This window comes from Hyperolius riggenbachi, chromosome 12 (assembly GCF_040937935.1).
Source record: "Hyperolius riggenbachi isolate aHypRig1 chromosome 12, aHypRig1.pri, whole genome shotgun sequence".
Taxonomy (NCBI): Eukaryota; Metazoa; Chordata; class Amphibia; order Anura; family Hyperoliidae; genus Hyperolius; species Hyperolius riggenbachi.
The window spans coordinates 54100595-54125526 of NC_090657.1; the positions used below are offsets into that span (position 1 = coordinate 54100595).

The 24932-nt window shown below is 47.2% G+C and overlaps 1 protein-coding gene across 1 annotated transcript in view; it reads right to left on the bottom strand.

The window, feature by feature from the left end:
- Positions 1 to 425: 425 nt before the first annotated feature.
- Positions 426 to 24932, bottom strand: part of LOC137542154 (medium-chain acyl-CoA ligase ACSF2, mitochondrial-like) — a 61386-nt gene continuing 36879 nt past the window's right edge. Inside the window, 11 exon segments of the mRNA XM_068263870.1 lie at positions 426 to 625; positions 3753 to 3821; positions 4412 to 4522; positions 4606 to 4707; positions 4710 to 4752; positions 9290 to 9441; positions 9525 to 9632; positions 9723 to 9799; positions 19074 to 19162; positions 21230 to 21378; positions 21455 to 21553. Of these exon segments, the coding sequence (XP_068119971.1) occupies positions 575 to 625; positions 3753 to 3821; positions 4412 to 4522; positions 4606 to 4707; positions 4710 to 4752; positions 9290 to 9441; positions 9525 to 9632; positions 9723 to 9799; positions 19074 to 19162; positions 21230 to 21378; positions 21455 to 21553 (1050 nt within the window). The 3' untranslated portion in view covers positions 426 to 574.

The following is a 24932-nucleotide window of genomic DNA, read 5'->3' on the forward strand; positions in this document are numbered from 1 at the left end:
TCCGGCAGAATAAAACTTTAATGGAGCATTCAAGGAGACGGACTTTAGTATACTGAGCTTAATGGGCACTGGGTTACAATCCACCGCAGCGTCCTGCTTCTAGGATCTCTCACCCTCTATGCAATCTCGTATAGACAGGACACAAGCGCTTCCTGGTATGATGATGTCAACACGCACTGGCTCCTCCCTAGGCGTTTCGTCCTAGGCTAGCCACTACTGGACAAAAAGCGTAGGGAGAAGCTAGTGCGAGATCCACCTGGTCTCTGAGGTGGCTTCAATCTGGTGAGCCTTATTCCTGCTGGTGTGGATACAACCTGTATACCTTAGCTCTCGATGTGTATGATGTTTTGAAGCAACTTGTCCTTGCAGAGTTACTCTATGCTGATTTGCTCTTTCCCTGTTTAGGTGTATATATTAATTGGAGAGCGCACTGATAGCCTTTTTTCACAATGTATTTGAGACAGAAGAAGTCTCCATCACAAAGAGCATGAGAAGGGTGATAGAAGAGTCTTAAGGCCGGAAGGTTCCTCTCGTGCTTAGATTAGGAAGAACCATGAAAAAAATACAGAGCTTCTCACAACTTCAGCTGTTTCTCCATTATTTCTCTCAGTTTGAACTTTTGTATCTAAAACAAAAGAGAAAAGGGTTCAGTCTGCAACAAGTACAATATTTGTGTGACTCTCTTTCCAGGATAAATAAAAGGCTTACATTGTATGTGAGAAATTTAATCAAAACCGCTTCAATGGTAAAGCTTGACTGGCCTTGAATGGACAGCTAAGAAATGAAGGGGCCCAGGAGGATGGCGATGGAGCCCATGGCCTGCATGGGACTGGAGGAAGCCTCACGTAAGTATGAAAGCTGCTTGGTTAAAGGTCTCAGGTTTCCTTCAGGCTCCTTTCACACTGGCGTGGTGCGTTGGCCTATTTTTACCGCAGGCCAACGCTACACTGGTGAAAGTCTATGGGGCCTTTCACACCAACGTGATGCGGCAGAATTGACATAATAGCAGCAAACTCGACGCGAGCGTACACCTACGTTACCGGTCAACATGCGCAGCGATGTGCAGTGGACTGGAAGTCATGTAAGTCGATCGCAACGCATATGTTTTTAAAAATCTGCATGGTAGCGGTGTGGCAGGTGTGCACGGAAGCGTATTTTATCAATACATTTCCATGACAGATAATGTATCAACATGTATACAAATAAATATATATATATATATATATATATATATATATATATATATATATATATATATATATATATATATATATATATGTTCAGAGTGTGGGAAATATAAAAAAGATGATGTGGGGTCCCCCGTCCCGAGCCTCTTTAAACCTTTGTCCACCATGCAGGCTGGGATAGCCAGAATTCAGAGCCCCGGCCGTGTGTGGCCAAGCCTCCCCCTCTCCTCCAGAACCCTTGTCCAATCCATGGACAAGGGGCTCTTTCCCACATCTGGTGTCCCAGGAGAAGTTGGGGGTTCATGGTGGCATCTGGGAGTCCCTTTTAAGAAGGGGACCTCCCCGATTCCTGCCCCCTCCCCAGGAGGAATGAGTATAGGGGTACAAAGTACCCCTTTGCAATCAGGAGGATCCCCACTGGTCTGTTAATGAACCAATGGGGAGCCCTGGAAAACGTAGCTTTATTTGATGTTCGGTCCATCACTAAGTGCGAGTTCAGCCATGCCTGTGCAGTAACGTGAAGCGGCTCGAGCACAAAGAGGAGCGTACTTGCTATCACATTTCCAGAGAGTGTCAGGAAGACGTGGAAATCCTCTGCAGGATCCAGAGGGCTCACTCTTCTAAGGTATAGTTCCCCAACCCTGTCCTCAAGGCCCACCAATAGTACATGTTTTGCAGGAAACCACAAACATTCACAGGCGAGGTACTTCGTGTCTCAGCAGGGCTTATTAACTCCCTATGTGGATTTCCACAAAACATGCACTGTTGGTGGGCCTTGAGGAGAGGGTTAGGGAACACTGTTAACTACCTGCGGACCACCGCAGTATAAATCTACGGCAGGCAGGGGGCGCTGCGGTTCTGACTGGACGTAAACTCTACGTCCCATTCACCGCACGCCCCCGCCCGTCTCCGCCGCTGTCGCCGCTTGGTCTCCGCAGAAATGTGCTGCCCTGCCGCCTCTATGACGGCAGAGCACTGTGAGCCGGGCAGGAGCCGTTTTCATTGGCTCCTGGCCCTGTCATTCATGTAAGCTGTTCCCATTGGCTTACATGGAGTGACAGGGTCAGGAGCCGATAAAAACGGCTCCTGACCGGCGCACAGCGCTCTGCCGCCATACCGACGGCACAGAGAGCAGCCTGCGGCGGGGACAGAGTAGCGTGACCGTCGGGTGCGGCGAATTTTCGCGTCGATTCACCGGGAAGCGGCGGTTTACTGCACCAGCACCCTCTGGTCCTTAAGGGGACAGAGGGTGCTGGTCCCGAAGTGGTTAAGGGTACACTTTGAAGTGGAAGTACAGCCAACATTTCATCTCTGTACTAGGAGGGCACAAGGAAAGGAACAGACAAATCACAGAGGTATGTGGATTCAGCATGAACATGCTTCTGTGTTCACCTTTGGTAACTTTGTTCTGAATGTAACATAAGCATATTCCTAGTTATGGAGTATGAGGGCAATCCTGCTCTATAGATGGCTTTAGGAGGGTTCCCAGAAAATACACACTAAACTGGGGTTACAATTCTTCCAAACTGTGTCACTGAAGCTTCAGGCTACGATGGGGAATTAAATAGACAAAAAACGCTCATTTTTAAAACACTGCTAGACATCTCACATGCCTCTGGTGCTCAGATAAAACAGATCTGCTGCTTGTGACTGAAATGGCAATCTGTATTCCTAGATGTAGGTGGCCAAAAAGGTGGCCATACACCTGTTGATCTGCCACCAGATAGATCCATCTCTGACCAGCTGATCAAAGGGGGATCTATTGCCTGCCTACACACGGCAGATTTCCAACAGAGTTCAGCAAGAAATCTATTGGCAATTGTCCTTGCGCCACCTCCGCATGCTGGGATCCCCCCCCCCCCCCCAGTGTATGGGTCCCCACCCATGTGGTGAGTGTTGAAGACTCACCTGTCCTCAGATGACTCTTGGCCTCCTCCTGTGTCTGGCATCACCGTGAGTGCCTGCACCCTGCGACACCGCCGTATGTCACTACACTACTACAGGTGGCGGTGTCACCTTGTACAGGCGCTCATGGGGACAATTAAAAAAGATGGGAGGCGAGGATTAGCACCGGCATGACAGGTGAACCTTCAACACTAACCACGAGCCCAGGGGTGATATGGGACACATACATTCGGGGGGACACCGTCCGGGAGTCCATCAGTTGTCAGGAAATGGAACATTGTAACCACCACACACCTGATCAACCCCTTGCAACGAAGATCAAAGCATACAACTGTTTCGGAGGGAAATTGTTCAAAACAATTGATTGGGTGGCCATGTTAAGCACTGACTCATTATGATCGAATCTGCCAGATATTGATGACAAAAATTAATGTACGGGCACCCTGACTCTGGATATATCAGGCCTTCATATCACCACATTGTTAGACATTCATTATCAGTTAGAGCTCCCATTTTTCAGTTACTTCTGTCGCCAAACTCTCTGTAGATCTCCTTTGACTGTCTTATAATACGGAGCTCAGACCTGGACTCCATATTCAAGGGGAAACTTGGATGTGTTTCTATAAGCTTATTTTACCCTTACAAATTTCAGGGCTTTACCTTTCCAGTGACGGTGAGAGGATAGTCATTCACAAAGACGACATAACGGGGAATCTTGAAACGAGCCATCTGTTGGTTGACAGAGAGTTTCTAAGGTCTAGCTGAAAAAACCTAATACCCTAATATCCAGCTCCCTTCTTCCATGTCCAGCCACTCTCTTAGCTGGAAGTTCTTCTCTTCCATAGCAAGCCTCCCCACATGGTTAGTAGCTCCCCTTTTCCAGCCCCCCCCCCCCCCCCCCCACACACACACAGTAAAACACTCACTTCTTCCAGGTCCAGCCTTTCCCCCTTTCCCCTTGGTCAGCAGCTCTCGTCTTCCATGTCCAGCCTCCCCCTTGGTTAGAAGCACCCTTCTTTCAGGTCCAGCCCCCCCATTGGTGAGCAGCTCCCATACTCTATGTTCAGTTCCCCCCTTGGTCAAAAGCTACCCTCTTGGTGAACTGCTCCACTGTTCCATGCCAGGCTGTCCTCCCATCTCCCACACTTGGGCAGCACCAACCCTTTCTGTCATCAGAAATAATCACAAACATTTATTTTGGCTGTTACATCTGATATCTGCTAGGTGCTGTAGTGTGATTTTTTTTCAGTCAGCAGATTGTGATAACCTTCTTGCTGGTAACAAAGTCATTTGTAACTTCTTCATCTCTCCTGGCTCACCTTTCCCTTGCAGAATTCTTTGACCTCTTCTGCAGAACATTCCACATTCCTGTGAGTGCGGATACAAGCACATAGCTCCTCCCCCATCCGCTCATCCTTCACCCCAATTACCTGTAATGACACAGAATAGAGTCTGGTCCACATCAGGTTAGCCTGACACCCCATCTATTTCATAATCTGTTCCCTCTGGTCACCTGTGCCTCCATGATTTTGGGATGGGTGTGCAGGAACTGCTCGATTTCAGCGGGGTAGATGTTTTCTCCTCCTCGGATGATCATGTCTTTACAGCGGCCAACAAAACAATCCGACAATAGCCATAGTCATCCAGGGTGACGATGTCTCTGAGGGATGGAAGAAGGATTACTTAAGAGGTCAGTTACATCAACAATCACAATATACAGTCTTTTTTGGCATATAAGACACTACCGATTCAGACACACCTAGGTTTAGAAAAAAATACTAAACCTGGTGTGTCTATAGTCCAGGAGCATCTTGTAGATGTTCTCCCCTAATTATTGTGTCCCCCCATGTGTCCTCCACCTGTCCTTTTGTCCCCCATGTGTGTCCTAGTGTCCCCATGTGTGTCCTTCTGCACCCCATGTGTGTCCTCCGCTCCCCCATGTGTGCCATCCGCTCCCCCTTGTGTCCTCCGCTCCCCCATGTGTGCCATCCGCTCCCCCTTGTGTCCCCCTGCTAACTCTTAAATTCCCTCCATGTGCAGTAGTTACAAGCAGCGGCAGCACCAGTACACCTGATCCATCGGCTCCAGTGTTAATCACAGACCTCTCCTCTCCTGCACTGCTCCCCTAGTGCCGGCTTCTGCTGATTACGCGATCAGCAGAAGCGAGCACTAGGGGAGCAGTGCAGGAGAGGAGAGGTCTCTAATCGCTACTGGAACCGATGGATCAGGTGAACCGGTGCTGCTGCTGCTTGTAACTTTACACGTGAGATAGAGAGGGACACAAGGGGCAGTGGAGGACACACAGGGACAATGCAGGGAGTCCCCGACATCAAAGCGGGTGAACACTTCATATCGGCAGAGTGTTTGTAAGTTGGGGGCTCCGTGTATTTGGCATATAAGACACAGGGACTTTTTCTCCCTTTCGGGGGAGAAAAAGTGCATCTTATATGCCAAATATTCTTTGTAGCTTTATGCAAATCTATAGCATTTAATTAGGATTATGAATTCATCAGAAGTGGATGTATTCATTCACTGCTCAGCAACTAGCAAAGGAAACTTTGAGGATCCTGTATGCTGATTTTTTATTTTTTTCTAAGTTTTACAATAAATGGTATCATCCTGATTCAGAACTTCTTGCTGTTGACTTTTGTGATCTCCTGCAGGTCGTGGACCCTCTCATAATCTCAGATTCTTATGCTTCTAAATCGACTTCCTGTTTACTGAATGAATCAGAAAAACTAATAAATATCCACGAGTGTACAACGGTATTATGGCTTTTTATAAATTATTCAATAAAAATGAAATTTTAAGTAAGCCCCTAGGCAACGTGGTTGCTAACGGCGCTCCCCTATTTCTAGTAGCCGTCCAGCCTTATTCGTCACCAGAAGAAGGCGTGGCTAAGCGCCGAAACCGGTAGTAACGTCAGATGGCATTCAGTGCTGCGCTCCCTGCCAGACAGACACTCTCCCCGTGATTCCATCTACACTGTCAGCCCTGGCCAGACTGATACAGTTTGCGGAGACCTGCTGGAGGCTTAAACCAAGGCGCGCATATATTCTTCATAATTGTGAGTGCAATTTTTATAGTGTTTATGTGTGATTAAAAGTTAATGCACTATCAGAGCGCTCTCTTTCCCCTCCCTTCTGGGTATTATGGCTTTACCTGATTTTATCCCCCCAGAAAATATTATTTTATGCTGTACTGATTGACAAGAAATGATGAAGTCCAGAAGTACCGGACGAAACTAATTGGCGTCTTCGTGCCGCTCACTGCCGGACATGCTGTAGGCATAGTCCGTACCAGTGGCATCCCAGAATAAAGAAAGATGGCCACTTGCCCTGGTGATATGAGGTCACTCCAGGTCCACAGTTTTGTACTGGTAGCTACACATGGGATGTCTGGCAGCTACGATGTAACGAATGTGGAATTATCTCCGTGGTCAGCGCACAACATGTGCGCTGACACTGCGGAAACCCTCCACAAGCGTTTCGATAAGGGAAGCCAGCTTTGGTGCAAATGCACCTGTAGAGAGGAATTTCAACCGGCAGATGGAGCTGTGGAGTACAGAGGAACTCTGTCTCTGTACAACCACAGATGCCAGATGGAGATTGTACGAAGTGAAGCAATACAGGGCAAAATAGCCACTCGAGAGAGAGTGAGCACAGAGACATAATATATGTATGTCCACCAATCTAGTCGCCACCCAGCGACGGTTGACATACAACAGCGAAGACCAAAGTGAGAAAGCAATCGCAAGAATGGCGATTGCTAGCAGAGACACAAGACGGAGTAAAGACAGAACATAGAATGAATAAAGACAGAACCAATTAGCAAACTGCAATCCAACAAGGAGGAACAGACAGGACTAGCTAAACGCGGTCACCACACGTTAAGCGAAATAGTGACAAAACGTACCAACCCTGACTAACAGATGAAACACGGAAAGTGAAAATAAACAGAGAACGCGAACGCTTGCTAATCGGTTGCCTCACCCAGACAACAGCAAGCGTTCGTTCCAGACAAGACAGACAGAAGGAGTAGCCAGTAGCAACCGCAGCTAAAGTTAAACTCCAAGATTCAGACAAGAGAGATCCACCGCCTCTAACGCTAGGGCGAATGCGATCTAGGAACAGGACAGAACGATACTCTGTCAGCCACCGCTGGCGACAGTACCATTGCACGGACCAGACAAGACAGACTGTCTTGGAGTGTAAGCCAGAGCAGCGGTTGCTACTGGTTACTCCTACTGAGTACAGAAGGATCCACCGCCTCTACTGCTAGGGCGAATGCAATCTAAACAGACAAGACAGAACTAGGCAATACAGATAATAAACAACCTGACTGCGCTAGAAGGAATGCTAGTGCACTCCCAAGGATAATTACTCTAAGACAATATTAGCAAACAATAGCAGAGGGCTGAAACTCAAGGTAAGTCCAGCAGAACCAAACCTTTATGACCAGCAGAGAATTCTGGGAGGAAATGGCATTTATACTGCAAGCCTTCAAATGAAGCAGATAAGCAATTTGCATGACAAGTGGATGCAAATCCCTCACCAGAACAGCAAGTCTGAAACTTGCAGAATGAAAACAGGTCTCGTTTCCAGGGACCTGCAGCATGCAGACCTGAAAAATGGTCAAAAAGCTGCCTGCCTGTGCAGACAGCAGAGCAGATCATTACATATGACAGGTGATATCCCCTAACCCCCATCTCCCCCCCCCCCCCCCCCCAGCCACATTGTTTCATGTAGTCTCAGCCCAAAAGGAATGAACTGAGCAGAACGCTGAGTGAACAACATCGGTTTGAGAGTATGGGGATGTTAAAGGAAACCCAAGGTGACAGACATGGAAGCTGACATATTTATTTCCATGCACAATGCACATTGCCTGGCTGTCCTGCTGATCTACTGCCTTTAACACTTTTAGCCATAGACTCTGAATAATCATGACTAAAGTCTGGCTGGATTAGCTGCTTGCTCGTTTCAGGTGTGTGATTCAGTGATTCGGAAAGATGAGCAGGACTGCCAGGCAAATGTGTTAAATGGAAATAAATATGGCAGCCTCCATCTTACCTCGGGTTCCTTTTAAAGAGGAACTCCAGTGAAAATAATGTAGTAAAAAAAGTGCTTCATTTTTTACCATAATTATGTATAAATGATTTAGTCAGTGTTTGCGCATTGTAAAATCTTTCCTCTCCCCGATTTACATTCTGACATTTATTACATGGTGACATTTTTATTGTGGGCAGGTTATGTAGCTGCTCCTAGCTGTTTTGGCTGTTAGAGACAGCTGTAAACAGCTAATTCCTGTCTGTGAACATTGTTACATTGTGGCAGTTTGCCCAGAGTACCGCGGTACTCAGAGCTTCTTGTGGGAGGGGTTTCAGCACAAAATCAGTCATACAGCGCCCCCTGATGGTCTGTTTGTGAAAAGCATTATATTTCTCATGTAAAAGGGGGTATCAGCTACTGATTGGGATAAAGTTCAATTCTAGGTTGGAGTTTCTCTTTAAAGTGGCCACACAAGATACACTTATTCTTTCAATTTTCCTGTGTTTTTTTTTTCAATAAAACGATTTGTTGTATAGAAAAATGTAATGTTTTTATTTGTGATCAAATTTCCTATTGTTTACGATATTTATTGCTCCATCAGCCGCAGTAGAACATTTTGACACATTTTTTTAGAAAACTGAGTAGCGTAGGATTAGATTGTAGATTTCTTGATTTCTAGACACTACAATTTTTTTCTTAATTACAGAGAAATTGAACACACAAGATTACAACTAAATAAAAAAATTGATTGTAATTCTTGAATTGAAATGTGTGGTCACCTTTAGCGTTCCACTACTGCAACAGAGACAATGGTATAGTCCTAAATAGACATGTAGGATAGATCCAACAGATAACATAGAATAGCTTAGGACAAACATAGTCCGATTTGGCCTCTAGAACCTAGACTAGCAGTTCCGAGGAAGATGCCAGCTTGCAGGAACAATTTACGCCCTTCCATGGAAGTATTCCAGAATTTAGATTCAGGTCATGTTTTCCCAGTGCCAGTCTATGTCCGAGCCTTCCACTCACATACAGGTCACAAAAGTCACAAATGGCAAAAACCGAACTCCATAGACTACATAGAAAGACTATCGGCAGAAATGCAGCAGTGGATTACATGGATCTGGTATAATGGCCGCTATGACTCACCCGGTCCTGTACCATCTCTCTGGAGTGATGACCTCTCTGGTCTTCTCTTCATCACCCCAGTAGCCCAGCATGACACAGTATCCTCGGATCATCAGCTCCCCCGGGGTGTTCAGTGGTAATATCTCACCAGTGTTGGTGTCTACTACTTTAGCCTGAATGGAAAGAGACACCAGTGATATAAACTGCTGAGTATAGGAACCATAACATAAAAACAAAAAACAACAAAAGGTCTCACCTCTGTGTGGGGAAGGATGTGACCCCCTGTGTTAGTTTTCCGGTGAAACTCATCATTGGGGAATCCCATGAATGTCCCGGGACTGTTTTCTGTTGTGCCATAGCCAATCTGTAAAAAGCAGTATAAATGATGGCCACATCAGCAAAGGCAAGTGTTGTGCTCCGTGATAAGCATACATCTCTAAGTAACAGTACTTACGATGATGTTCTTCATTGTAGTCTCTGTGACCAGCTTCCTCATGACCTCTGGTGGAGCGAAGGACCCACCTACTATTCCTAGCCAAGGAAATTACTGTCATTTAGGAAACTGTATAGGTATTTACCAAGTTTTTTGGCATATAAGATACACTTTTACTTCCCCCAAACTGGAGGGGAAAAGTCCTATATTCCGAAGACAGGGAATAAAGTGTAGCAGAGTGGGCAGAGAAGGTCTTACCTGGTCCTGTCACCGTGCTCCTCTCCCCTTCGCACCTGCTGCTATCCACGTCCGCCGGGTCCTCCGTACTCCTGGTGCTACACATCATGATTACTGCTCTGTTATTGTAAGCCCAGCAGCGCATGTGCGTAGGGGTCATGTATGGGGTCACGCTAGCATTACAGAACAGTAATCAAGATGTACAGCACCAGGCGTATGGAGGATCCGGCAGGGCTGTGTAGCGGCAGGCAGCCGCATTTTACCTTGATATCGGCAGCTGCAGGAGGAGAAGAGAAACACCTCTAACAGCAGGTCTGGAGCGACGGGGAGAGGAGTGCTGCGGCAGGATCTGGTAATAGCTGAAGTGCAGTGCAGGGAAGTGCAATGCAGTTAAAGGATACCTGAGGTGACATATGACATGATAAGTAGTAGCAGTAGGGTATTGTACCGTGTTAGCCATCAGTAAAAGCAAGAAGTTTTAAATCAGGATGATACCATTTATTGGCCAACTAAAAATGAATAAAAATAAGCAAGCTTTCAGCCTTGCAGCCTTCGTCGGGCTTATATCCTGTTAGTTTGCAAGCTGGTGGTACAGACAGCTTTATACATGCAACATCAAAAGAGAAAACAGATATTTTTTTTAAGATGCCTTAATTCAAACAGACCATCTAAATGGGGTGAGAGGTTGTTAGCTAAGATAAGGATCCTTGTTTACTCCATGCTCACAGACCTGGGATTAGGATTTACCCAGAGGTATCGTACATTCTTAGTTCACAAGTTTCCACTAGAATGGCTGAGAAAGTTCAAATATCATCAGCCTCATACCAATATAAAAAGTTGTTGTCCTTATTCAAACCGTTCTGCACAGCTTTAAACCAATTTATAAATTTTGTTTCTGCTATTAATCGATCATTTGACGTTTTGAAGCCACCCTTCAGGGCAGTGACACGAAAATCATCCATGCTGTGTCCGATGGACCGACAGTGTGTAGCAACTGGGAGTCCAGATTTGGTATCATTAATAGTGTGCCTGTGTCCATTCATACGTTTGCGCAGAGTTTGTCCAGTTTCTCCCAAGTACATAACACTGGGGCATTTAGCACACAGATCAGATATACCAGATTGGTGGAACCACAGGAAAATGTACCTTGTACTCTACTCCTGTTGTGAACCTGTCAGTGGAGTAAATGTGTCTGCAGGTCCCACATATTTTTTGTCGGCAGGGTGATGTTCCGTTTTGTTGAGGCCTATTCAAAGAACTCCTGACAATCATCTGTTTTAGATTGTGTGGTTGCCGATATCACAAGAGTGGAGGTTTAGGGAATATCGTTCTCAGTCTGTGATCCTTGTGTAAAATGGGATGAAGTTCCTTAGCAACCCTTCTTAAGATTTCCAGGTGTGGGTTGTAGGTGACATGATGAGATAGACATGGGTATGTACAGTGCCTAGCACACAAATAACTTTGTTGTGTTCCTTTTTTTATTTCTCTGCCTGATAGGCAGGTATGTAAGTGGCTGACTCAGTCCTGACTCAGACAGGAAGTGACTACAGTGATAAGAAATTCCAACACTGATAAGAAATTCCAAGTATAAAACACTTTCCTAGCAGAAAATGGCTTCTGAGAGCAGCAACGAGATAAAAAGGGTCAATAGTTCATAGATTTCAGCTCTGACATACTTCAATGAATGTGTCATTGAGCAAAACCAATAAAACAGTTAAAACTTAAAAAGTAGATTTAAACATAAACTATAACTGTGGAATATCTTAAAAAGTCATTTTTAGGAGAAGGAAGATAGATACAACCATTTATTTCATTAGTTTATTTTTGCCTCGGGTGTCCTTTAAATGTTAGTGAATTACAGTGAAGTGAAGTGTAGTATTGTGTGTAGCGTAGTGCAGTGTTAGTGTAATGAAGTAGTGTAACTGGTGGGTGCAGCAGGGGTTAATGTAGCATAGCTGGGCTGTGTAGGTTAGATAGAGCAGCCTAGAGACAGCTTGGAGGTTAAAGTTCCATAAGACACCCCTGCACTATAGACAACCAGGTTTAGTACTTTTCCCCCTGATTTTTGCCCTCTAAACCTAGGCGTGTCTTATGGTCCAGAGTGTCTTATATGCTGAAAAATACCGTACATAAATATCTGGCCACGAGAACACAGCTAGTACGATAATAAACACAGCTGTAGTACACATTTCAATAGTATGGACTGCTCAGATATTTTTTTTTCTTCTTTCTGCAGAGTAAATATTGCACAGAGCACGGACAAGGTACAGAGGTGTGTGGATCCAGTATGAACATACCCCCTTAGCTAGCATTGCCTCAGGTCTGGTCTGCTTTGACCTTAAGGCTTAGCTACATCCAGAGATGAGCACAGCGGATTGCTTATTCCTCAACAAATTGAAGTTTTGCCTTAGAATTTGAATTTCTTGCATGCTGAGAGCTTTAAAGGTATATTGGTAAGGTTTGAAAATATCTCCTTGGAGAAAAATTACCGTAATAGGATATTCCAACCTAAATAAATACACCTTAGCCAGCTATCTATTTCACCAGAGACCAGTGGTGTAGCAGTAGGAGATTCAGAGGAAGTGACCAAACCTGGGCCCCTGGACCAGAGCCTTAAACTGCCTTATTAGCTCTTTATAGGTGCTAAGCTGGTAATGATCACCAGTATATGCGATTTGATTCATTGTAACCATTAACCTCCTTGTCGGTTATTCCGAGCTCAGCTCGGGGTAACCTGCGCAGGAGGATTTCTCAGACCCCGCCTTTTTTTCCTACACGCAGCTAGCACTTTGCTAGCTGCGTGTAGTACGCGATCGCCGCCGCTCGCCGCCGATTCGCCGCTACCCGCCGCGCCGCCCTCCCCCCGCCCCAGACCCCTGCGCAGCCTGGCCAATCAGTGCCAGGCAGCGCTGAGGGGCGGTTCGGGATTCCCTGTGACGTCCCGACGTCATCCCGCCCCGTCGCCATGGCGACCGGGGAAGCCCTGCAGGAAATCCCGTTCTCAACGGGATTTCCTGCATACTCTGATCGCCGAAGGCGATCGAAGTGGGTGGGGGGATGCCGCCGCTCAGCGGCTATCATGTAGCGAGCCCTGGGCTCGCTACATGATTTAAAAAAAAAATGAATTTAAAAAAAGTGCGGCGCTGCCTCCTTGCCGGATTTTTTAGACCGGCAAGGAGGTTAATAGACTGTTCTCCTCCCCAGCCTACACCTCTCTGACACTGCAGATGTCCCCTCCCCTGCTTACACCTCTCTGACACTGCAGCTGTCCCCTCCCCTGCTTACACTTCTCTGACACTGCAGCTGTCTCCTCCCCTGCTTACACCTCTCTGACACTGCAGCTGTCTCCTCCCCTGCTTACACCTCTCTGACACTGCAGCTGTCCCCTCCCCTGCTTACACCTCTCTGACACTGCAGCAGTCCCCTCCCCTGCTTACACCTCTCTGACTGCAGCAGTCCCCTCCCCTGCTTACACCTCTCTGACTGCAGCAGTCCCCTCCCCTGCTTACACCTCTCTGACTGCAGCTGTCCCCTCCCCTGCTTACACCTCTCTGACACTGCAGCTGTCCCCTCCCCTGCCTACACCTCTCTGACACTGCAGCTGTCCCCTCCCCTGCTTACACCTCTGACACTGCAGCTGTCCCCTCCCCTGCTTACACCTCTCTGACACTGCAGCAGTCCCCTCCCCTGCTTACACCTCTCTGACTGCAGCAGTCCCCTCCCCTGCTTACACCTCTCTGACTGCAGCTGTCCCCTCTCCTGCTTACACCTCTCTGACACTGCAGCTGTCCCCTCCCCTGCTTACACCTCTCTGACACTGCAGCTGTCCCCTCCCCTGCTTACACCTCTCTGACACTGCAGCTGTCCCCTCCCCTGCTTACACCTCTCTGACACTGCAGCTGTCCCCTCCCCTGCTTACACCTCTCTGACACTGCAGCTGTCCCCTCCCCTGCTTACACCTCTCTGACACTGCAGCTGTCCCCTCCCCTGCTTACACCTCTCTGACACTGCAGCTGTCCCCTCCCCTGCTTACACCTCTCTGACACTGCAGCTGTCCCCTCCCCTGCTTACACCTCTCTGACACTGCAGCTGTCCCCTCCCCTGCTTACACCTCTCTGACTGCAGCAGTCCCCTCCCCTGCTTACACCTCTCTGACTGCAGCAGTCCCCTCCCCTGCTTACACCTCTCTGACACTGCAGCAGTCCCCTCCCCTGCTTACACCTCTCTGACACTGCAGCTGTCCCCTCCCCTGCCTACACCTATCTGACACTGTGGTTGTCCTTGGCAGGTTTTGGTGCTCCATATCAATTATTATGAGCGCTTGAGGAGGTTCAATGTAAAACTCACACACTCTCCAGGGCTCATAAAGCTATGCTACTGCCAGAGACCTACTAATGATCTCCCCTACTAAGCCTCCCCCTCAGCATGGCTTCAAGACACCACTACAATGTTCCCACTGATTCTGAAGTGTTCCTTCTCTTCCCTTATGTTGCAAATCGTCACTCCGCATTCCATAGCATCCCTGTGTGGAAACTCAAAAAATGTCAGCAAACAGGCAAGTCATAGGATTTTTTTTTTACTGACAACAAGGGAGGGGGATATGCCTCTTTGCACTCATTACACACCTGATGCTGCTTGAGGCCGGTTTTACACCTGACCATTGTGCTTGTGGTGTGATGCTCCGCCCCATCGCACCGCACAAAATGGCATTCACATGACTGAGTCGGCCAACAGGGTAATTTGCATAGCGCTGCCTCCCCGCACTCCCTCATCCATTGATGCTCTCCCTGCCGGACAGAAACTACTTCACTTGGACTCCCTGGTTTCACCATCGTAATCGTGTCACTCCATGCATGCACGCCGCCACCATATTTAACCAGTTCTGGACCACAGGCTTACACCCCGCTAGTGACCAGGCTATTTTTTACAATTTATTGCTTGGCAGCTTTAATAGCTCACTGCAGAGCCATACAACTCAGCACACAAGTGAATCCCCCCCCCTTTCTGCCCACCAACTGAGCTTTCTGTTGGTGGGCTCTGATAGCTGTTGCCATGTTTATTTTATTTTTGTATTCATTTCTTTGTATTTTTTTTTTAAATAAAATTCTCTTTTTGTATATATTTTTATTTATCCCCCTTCCCCCCGCCAGCCAATCACAGCGATCCTCTCTCATAGGCATCAGCGTATGAGAGGGGATCGCGATCGGAGCCTCTCCAGGGGACAGCAGAGTGACACAGCTGTCCCCAGTACAGCACTGCAGTAAATCACAGTGCTGCACAATGTAAATAGACAGTCTGCTAGTGGTGATCGCCGCAGGGCGACTGATGACGGAGCAGAGCTCCGTCACTTAAGCGGGGATGCGCGCGCATTATCCCCTGTAAAACCCCTCCCCAGGACCTGACGCCTTTCGGCGTTAGGCGGTCCTGGGGCTGCCTATCGGCATTAGGCAGTCAGGAAGGTATTCGTACTTCAGCATCGCCCATCGATTTTCATTACTTTTGCCAGTGAAAATAATGTAATAAAAAAGTGCTTAATTTTTACAATAATTATGTATAAATTATTTAGTCAGTGTTTGCTCATTGTAAAATGTTTCCTTTCCTTGATTTAAATTCTGACATTTATCACATGGTGACATTTTTACTGCTGGCAGGTGATGTCACTGGAAGGAGATGCTGCTTGCTTTTTGGGCAGTTGTAAACAGCTGTTATTTTTCACAATGCAACAAGGCTCCCACAGTGTGATGTCGGTACCTCAGTGCTGTGAGGCGCTGACATCATTTGGGATGGGTTTCATCACAATATCAGCTACACAGAACCCCCTGATCATCCGTTTGAGAAAAAGAAAATCTTTCTCGTGGGAAAAGGGGCTACTGATTGGGATGAAGTTAAATTCTTGGAGAGATCTCTAAAGTAACTATTTAACCACTTGAGGACCTAGCCTTTACACCCCCCCCCCCCCCCCTTAAGGACCAGCGCTGTTTTTTCAGATCTGTGCTGGGTGGGCTCTACAGCCCCCAGCACAGATCAAATGACAGGCAGATCGCCCCCCTTTTTTCCCCACTAGGGGGATGATGTGCTGGGGGGGTCTGATCGCTCCTGCATGCTGTGGGTGGCGGGGGTGGGGGGGCACCTCAAAGCCACCTTCACTGCAGGATTCCCCTTCTCCCTCTCCTCCCTCCCTGCCCCGGAGATCGGAGGCTGGACAGGAACGGATCTTTCCTGTGCAGCCTCTAACAGGCTCCTGCCTGTCATGTGACAGCGATCCCCGGCTGCTGATTGGCCGGGGATCGCTGATCTAGTACAACGCTGCTACTGTAGCAGCGTTGTAAAAATGTAAACAAAGCGGTTTATTTCCGCTTGTGTTTACATTTAGCCTGCGAGCGGCAGCCCGCAGGCTATTCACGGAGCCCCCCGCCGTGAAATGACAGGAAACAGCCGCTCGCGCGAGCGGCTGTTTCCTGATTAATTAGAGTGCAGCCAGCGATGCAGGTCTGCGTCGCTGGTCCTGCAGCTACCATTTTGCCGATGCACGTTATGAGTGCGCGGTCGGCAAGTGGTTAATCCTTAAAATAACTACAGAATTCTAAAGTTAAAGACAGGCTGTTAATTAACTGCAAGTGAAAATAACTAGAGAGAAGGCAACTTAAGCTGCATACACACGTCTGATTTTATGCCCGTTTGAATGACAAGTCGTTCAAACGTCCGGTTCAAACGTCAAACAAAAAGTCGTTCAGACTCCTTGTAAACACAGACGACAAAACGCTTGACCAGATCAAATGACTTGTTGTTTGAAAGTCTTTTAGTGTCAAACTAATAGACTTTCAAACAACAAGTCGTTTGCACACATGTATGGACCTAACTTTTGTTTGAACGACAGTTAGTCCACGGATCCACCAAGCGGATCAGGCAAAACTGCTGCTATCAGTCTAACAATCGTTCATACACATGCCAAACCGTTGTTTCAACGACTGGTTTGAATGACGAGTCATTCAGAAATATCAGACGTGTGTACGTAGACTTAAGGGGCCCATACACTTACACGATATCCCACTGATATACAGCAGATTCGATTACTGTGATCGAATCTGCTGTGAAATCGTTGCGCAACTGCTTCCGTCTGAAATCGATCGTTCCCATTGATCTGTCCGCGCGGAAGATTTCGCTCGATCACCGGCAGGTCGGGAGTGCATGGATAGCGGCGTTTCAATGTCCGACGACAGACGCTAGAGGCAATACATTACCTATTCTGCCAGCGCGTGTCCCCGCTGTCCCTTCTCCACGCTGGGCTCTGGCTGGCTTCACTTCCTGTCCCGACAGGAAGTTTAAACAATAGAGCGCCCTCTACTGTTTAAACTTCCCCCGACAGGAAGTAAAGTGAAGCTGGAGCCCTGGAGCCCAGAGTGGAGAAGAGACAGCGGAGACCGGGGGACTCGCACCGGCTGGATCAGGTAATGTATGCGGGGGGGGGGGGGGGGGGGGCAGCGGCAGCTCCGCAGATTGTGAATAGGTTTCATAGTGAAATCGATTCAAAATCTCTTGGCAGTGTAGGCAGCCAATAGATCCCTCTTTGATCACATTCGATCACAGAGGGCTCTATCTGCCGGTCGATCTGGTGGCAATCGACCAGTGCTCAGCGGATCGTTCAGGAACAGCCTTATCATTCTGCCGACAGTGCGTACACACGCACTACTGTCTGCTGAAAGTCCGCCCAGCGGGTGGGTCTGACGGACCCGTCGTTGGCTTCTGTAGTGCGTGTGTATGCACCTTAAAGAGAGTCTGAAGCGAGAATAAATCTCGCTTCAGACCTCATAAATAGCAGGGGCACGTGTGCCCCTGCTAAAACGCCGCTATCGCGCGGCTTAACGGGGGTCCCTTCACCCCCAAATCCCCCTCGATACACCCGGGGAGCGCTTCCTGGTTGGGGCAGGGCTAGCCGCCGCAGGTCTGTCAGCGCGTACCTCCGCCTCTCCCCCGCCCCTCTCAGTCTTCCTTCACTGAGAGGGGCGGGGGAGAGGCGGCGATGCGCCGCTGACAGACGCGACTGGAGGCAGGGCTGCAGCCGTTAGCCCTGCCTCCAGGAAGCAATAAATCACGACCAAATCTGCAACCAAGTGTCGCAGTGGTCGTTTTGGGGGTGAAGGGACCCCCGTTAAGCCGCGCTATAGCGGCGTTTTAGCAAGGGCACACATGCCCCTGCTATTTATGAGCTCTGAAGCGAGATTTATTCTCGCTTCAGAGTCTCTTTAAGGACTAAAGTGATAAGATAAATCTCTCTGTAAAAACGTATCTCTACACCTTTATTAGGCAAGCTTCTTTAGTGAATAAACACTGAACATACTGATCGATGTGTGGTGAGAAGTTTTCTCTTGCCTTATTATCTCCAGCATGATCTTAGTGAATTGAGGCCTTAGTTATAAGAAGTACATTTCTCCAGAGTAAAATGCAGTATAAGTTATTTTTCTATTTTTCTCCTATGTTCCAGTCACTTATAGTGGTCAATAAGATTCTGACAGTTAGGACTAGTCTATCACCTCATGGTCGATTCTTAGTTATTTCTTTATTCTTTAGAAAAGCACTACAATCTTGTAGTTTGTCAAAGCAAATTTTGTTAAATAAGCACTTTTGAAAATAAAAATCTGAAAATCCCCTATGAGGAGATGGACTAGTTCAAAACCTGTCAGATCTGTCAGAATTGTACTGCCCTATGTTCCTGCTATAAGTGACATAAGAACAGTTCTCCAGAGAAAAATGCAGTGGAATTTTTTCCCCTATGTTCCTGAGTATTTATAAATGTATTTTAAATTTTACAATTTAGAATAGTGGTTCTTTAAATCATTGCAACAGGCTCACAGTCCCATGCAGCATTTCTTGTAAGGAAGACAAATAGTTTCTTCTAGTATGCGCATGCAAGAACAAGGTAAACACCTGGAATAGTATTTGAGAAAATCCATATAAGGTACAGAACTGACCTACAGAGTTAAAAAAGGTCAAATTTTGCTTTATTATCTTTACCAGATCACCCATCATCATTCCAGATGTCAGTCACAAATCACCTTTGTAATCAGTAAAGACCCCCACCAAAGACCACACCCCAACAGATGACATCACAGGAAAGGAGGCGTGTCAGTGACTTACCACTGGTGAGGCTGGAGGTGTGAGATGCAAAGTCCGGTTGCGCCAACAGATCAATAAACATGGTGGGGGTCCCATAAATCGCTGTGCATCTGTGGAGGACCAGGACGACACATGTTATCAAAAACAGCCACATCGTTACTGCACTTGTGATAATTCAGGTTGGAGTGAGCTATAAGATATCTCCCAGTGCATCACTGCTGAATATGCAAATCATCCTTTGTTGTCCTTGATAGCTAAACTCACCTCCAGAACTGCTGGAATGCAATGATGTGTCAGCTTGTTAATATTACAGAGCCACAATAATCCAACATGCATACAGCCTGTTTCGGATTGGTTGATCCTCATCAGTGCATGGCATAGATTAATTTGGCTCTTTGGGGTAGGACTAAAGCTACGTACACACATGCGACAACGATCGTTCGTTGTCAACGACGAACGAACTTTTAATTGATGAAAGAACGACCTAAGTAAAGTCAGTTTTAAAAGGTGTGTAACGATCAGATCGTTTGAACGAACGTTACATCACGTAAAAGTAACTATTGCGCCTGCGCATAAAAATGAAAAGTTCCATGGAGAAGTAGTGAAATGCGCATGTCAAGCCTAGTACGAATGATCATTTCTAACGATGTACTACTTTTGCAAACGATCGTCGTTGGGAAAAATCCGCCAAGCTAGATCATTCGTTTTGAACGATCTAGCTCGTCAGTTGTTAGACTTCATGGTCGTTGGCTGCTTTTTTTCAAACGATCGTCGTTTGAAAGGATCGGGGAACGATCGTTTCAAACGATTATAGTCGCATGTGTGTACGCACCTTTAGAGTTACAGATTACTCAGCAAGCTCATGGTGAACCAGAACGCCTAGGAGTGTGTAAGAGTAGGTTCACACTTGCTCTAAAAACATATCCGTGGCTCTGGTTTTTGGCTCCGGTTTTTGGCCCGGATCAAAACCGGTGCCACAGATACCAATGTTAAAAATCTAGTCACTTTTCACTGAAAAAAATAAAAATAAACAAAAAAAACATGAATCTCTGCTATTCAGGGGGATCAGTTTTGAAAACATGAATGGATGGTCCGGATTTGCAGGATTTTCATGGATCCCGAATACACGGAGGGGTAGTGAAAATCAATAGGGAAATGGACCCCCCTCTACACAGGCAGCTTTGTACACAGAAACGGATCTGTTTTCTGTGTCCCAGCCTGTGGGTGAGGAGGGGGCCGCCATGCTGGAGGGGGTAGCAGCCAGGACGGGGCGGGGGGGCAGCCCTCGGCAGGGAGGGGGGGGGGTCACCCCCTCCCTCATCTGGGTCCCCCGTCCCCGCTCCCCCTCCAGCTATTTGCACAAAAGTTGTTATATTGTATGTAGGCAGCGAGCGCGGAAGCCATTACCTCCTTACTTTATTTCCTGCCAGGGGCATAACTAGAAATCACTGCCCCCCCCCCCCCCCCTGCAAAACTTTGAATAGGGCCCCCTCCTACCGAACCAGTCATTAGAACAATTGTGCAGAGAGCAGAAAGTGCTTTCTTTCCTTAAGCATCACTAGAGGACATAGCACTTGGGCAGGGGTAGAAAGGCTGGGGGTACAGCAGCCCTGTACGCATGACCCTGCTGAATGCTGAATAGGAACTGTCTACAAATCTTTGTCTGCAAAACTTTTGATTCCTTATCAATGGCTGAGCAGATGCAGTTATTAGAACGGTTGTGCAGAGAGCAGAAAGTTTTTTTCTCTCCTTGCCACCAGTCTCTCAGGACAGGGCCCCCTGTGGCTCCTGGGCCCCCCTGCAGCTGCATCCCTTGCAGGGTCTATTGTTACGCCCCTGCTTCCTGCAATGCCGCCCTCCAAAGTATAGTGGGTAGCATTGCAGGAAGTCAAGCGGCGAGAGGTGGAATGCTGGAGGGGAAGTGGGGATGGGGGACCCAGGTGAGGGAGGGGGGGTGACCCTCCTCAACCGCTGCCTTCCTCCGTCCTGGCTGCTTCCCCCCCCCCCCCCGGCGCACCTTGGGAGCGGTCATGGAAGTGCTTGAATCTTGGACATTTAGGGCTATAAAGCAACATCAGTATATAAAATATTCCAGTATGGCTGATGTGCTTAAGCTGCAAAACCGCTGTTATGTCCGCCATATTGGCCCCAGATGAAATACTGAGTCTCGCACATACTTCTCCTTTGAAACTGCCTCCAACACAGCTCGGGCTTCATAAGACGGTGATGGGAAGACTATGGTTGGACCAAGTACTGCCATCATGAGGCTGCCAACCACAGAGCCCAGGCAGTGGTACAGCGGGACAGGAAGGGCTATGCGAACTCCCTTGGGGAACAAGAAAGAAATAGATCAGGTCTAGTTTTCTGGCATCGTAACATGGAAACCTTGCAGTTATACTAACCTTCCTCCAATGGAAATCCAACCTCCTCCCTACAAGAGCCGCATTGTTTACCACGTTATGATGGCTCAGAGTGGCTCCTTTGGGACGTCCAGTTGTTCCCTAAAACGCCAACATAATGACAGTAACGTCACAAAATTTACCATTTGCAAAATGTACCCATTTACTCACATATCTGCAGCAATGCATTATGGGAGTTTCTTCTTGCTTATGCAAAACTAGATATTTGAAAATCCCTAAGCACGGATTTATACTTTTTGTGTGCCTAGGCCAAGTGGCTTCCCTTTCATGTGCAGCCCACTCTCCCATGTGTATCATCCATGTACAGCAGTCCCCCTCCCATTCCATGTGCAGCCCACTCTCCCATGCGTATCATCCATGTACAGCATCAGAAGCTAAGCTCCGCCCCATCAAAGAAAACTGCTCCGGCATTTTTCCCCTGATACTGTGCAAAGCATGATGGGATTTCTGATGTTGTTGTTCTAGTTGCCTAGCAACTGGGAGGAGTGATCAGGACACAGGACAGTTGAAACTTTGTCTAATGCTCCCTTGTCACCTCCTTTCAACCAAAAAGATGGCTGCCCTCATGAAATCACAAACATTTGCCTGTTCTTTTAAAACAGGGTGGGTAAGAGATTATATTACCTATCTAGGTACTTACATATTATCCCATCTGGAAAGTTTGGCAGCATTTTGTTAAAGTTTTGTTTGCTCCCCCAGGAAGATCTGACCATTTTTGGAAAGCTGAAGGTCCCAGGTTTCTGTTGCACTGGGTCCCGAGTCGGTATGATGCTCAATTCCCAAGTTATGTGGTTTTGAAGGAGGGGTGTCACCTGAATTTGGCTGCAGAAAGTGCAATTACAGAAGTACGGGATGAACCTGACATGATGATAAGCAGCACACCCGGTAGGAATTCTTCTTCCTTCGCAGCATAAATCTGTGTCTTCAAAATGTATGTCAAGTGCCCTGGGTATCTCATTACAGATGAAGGAGCAGTGCAGCCATGCACCCTCGTCTCCTCTCTGTCTTACTGGCATGGGCAGGAGACTCAATTCCACTGTGGTCTCTGCAGCAAAGTGCAGGGGACACCCATCCCCCAAACCCTCCCAACTTGGAATTGGGGCATCGCATTGACTCGGGACCCAGTGCAAAGGAAAGCCGGGACTTTCAGCTTTCCAAAAATGGTTAGATCTGGCTAGGGGATCAAACAGAACTTTAACAAAAAGCTGCCAAACTTTCCAGACAGGATAATACTTAAGTACCCCTATCTATTTTAATTAACATAACTAGTGTAACTTACCATATTTTCCGCCGTATAAGACGCTCCGGAATATAAGACGCACCTAGGTTTAGAGGGCAAAGACCAGGGAAAAAAATAATACTAATCCTGGTGCGTCCATATTCCAGGAGCGACTTGTACATGTTATCCCTCAAATGGTATCCTCCTGTGTCCCCCATGTATCCTCCATGTCTGCCCCATGTGTCTTTCTGTGTCCCCATGTCTCCCCCATGTGTCCACATGTCTGCCCCATGTGTCCTCCTGTCACCCCCACCATGTCTCCTCCTGTCTCTTATTTGCCCCCCATGGTCCTCCTGTCACTCCCATGCATATTCCTGTCACCCCCACCATGTCTCCTCCTGTCTCTTATGTTGCCCCCATGGTCCTCCTGTCACTTCCATGTATCCTCCTGTCTCCCCCACCATGTCTCCTCCTGTCTCTTATGTTCCCCCATGGTCCTCCTTTCACTTCCATGTATCCTCCTGTCTCCCCCATGGTCCTTTTGTAACCCCCACCATGTCTCCTCCTGTCTCTTAGGTCCCCGCTATGGTTCTCCTGTCTCCCGAATGTGTCCGTGGCTCCCCCGCGTTTGTTTCCGCCCCCCCCCCCTTGTATTGTCTGGCCCCCTTGTTTAGCGGCAGCTGTTTACCTCATCCGTCATGCCCGCGTGGACTGCAGACCTCCGGCTTCTGTGTGCGGCTTTCTCTAGTGCCAGCTTCTAATGACGCGTCATCAATGGCCCCTCTACCATATCCAGGTGCCTCCTTGGCCTGCAGCCCCCATGGTCTGGGCCTTTGTGGCCTTCCAGATATCCGGCCCTGTAAATACCTTCTGCATTAACAAAAGAAAGTTGTACCCAGCAAAGTTTTTTTTTTTTTAATAAGGGGCAGCCATATGGTCAAGGATGACCAGTGAGGGTCAATAATGACCCCCTACCAATCTGTCTACCAAAAAAGAAGAACCTGCAACCATTAATTCACCACCGGCAACTGATCGGCATCAGGATATACAAATCTCCTGATAAGGCTTCATTAAGTTGGACCAAGGAGAAACCTTGGCGGCAAATTCAAACACGCCCGCAGGAAGACTTAAATTCAGATTTCCTGACAGTATTTGTTTAACCACTTCACCTCCAAGGGTTTTTCCCCTTCAAAAACCAGAGCAATTTTCACCTGTCAGCGCTCCTTCCATTCATTTGCCTATAACTTTATTACTAATCACAAAGAAACAATCTATATCTTGTTTTATTCACTACCAATTAGGTTTTCTTTGGGGGGTACTTCTTGCTTTGAATTATTTTACTCTAACTGCGTTTTAATGGGAATAATAAGAAAAAAAATGGAAAAAATGTATTATTTCTCAGTTTCAGCCATTATAGTTTTAAAATAATATATGCTAACATTATTAAAGCCCGCACATTTTATTTGCCCATTTGTCCCGGTTATTGCAACGTTTAAAATTTTTCCCTAGTACAATGTATGTCGCCAATATTTTATTTGGAAATAAAGCTGCATTTTTTTCATTTTTGGGTCCATCCCTATTACAAGCCCATAATTTATAAAGTAACTAGCAGACCTTAGCCCATTTAAAAACAAGCTCTAGGTTTGTGATTCCCTGCCGCCTGTTAGTGCGCACGCACGCACCCGCCGTGCGCTCCAGTCGTGTGCACCCGTCGCACGCACACACGCGCATCCGCCGTACAAGCGCACACGTGCACACTCGGCCGCCCTCCTGTCTGTGTGAGGCTGGGTCTGTGCAGTAGCACAGTGCGCTGGATTTGCGCAGTAGCAAAAGCACGGACCCAGCTACACAGAGACAACTGTCTCTGCTGTGCGCCGGGATAGTTGCCTATTATATAGGATAGTAGTATACCCTTTTGACATACATATTAAAAAGTTCAGTTCCTAAGGCAACTAACTATTTATGTATTTTATAAAACATTTTTGGGGGTACAGATTGGGGAGTGTGGGAGGTCAGGTGTTAATTTAAAATAAGGTAAAAATAGGTATTTTATTGTACAGAAAAAAAATGTAGATGTAATGCCACTATTTGGTCTCGTAGCTGACTTCCTTATCACATTGTATTACTACGCAAAGAGGAAGTGATGCCTGGACGGTCTTTGTGAATGGTGGCGTCGTCTCATGGACGTCTGCTTCCATTGACACGGAGACTTAGATCAATGAATGGGTACGGTTTCACTTT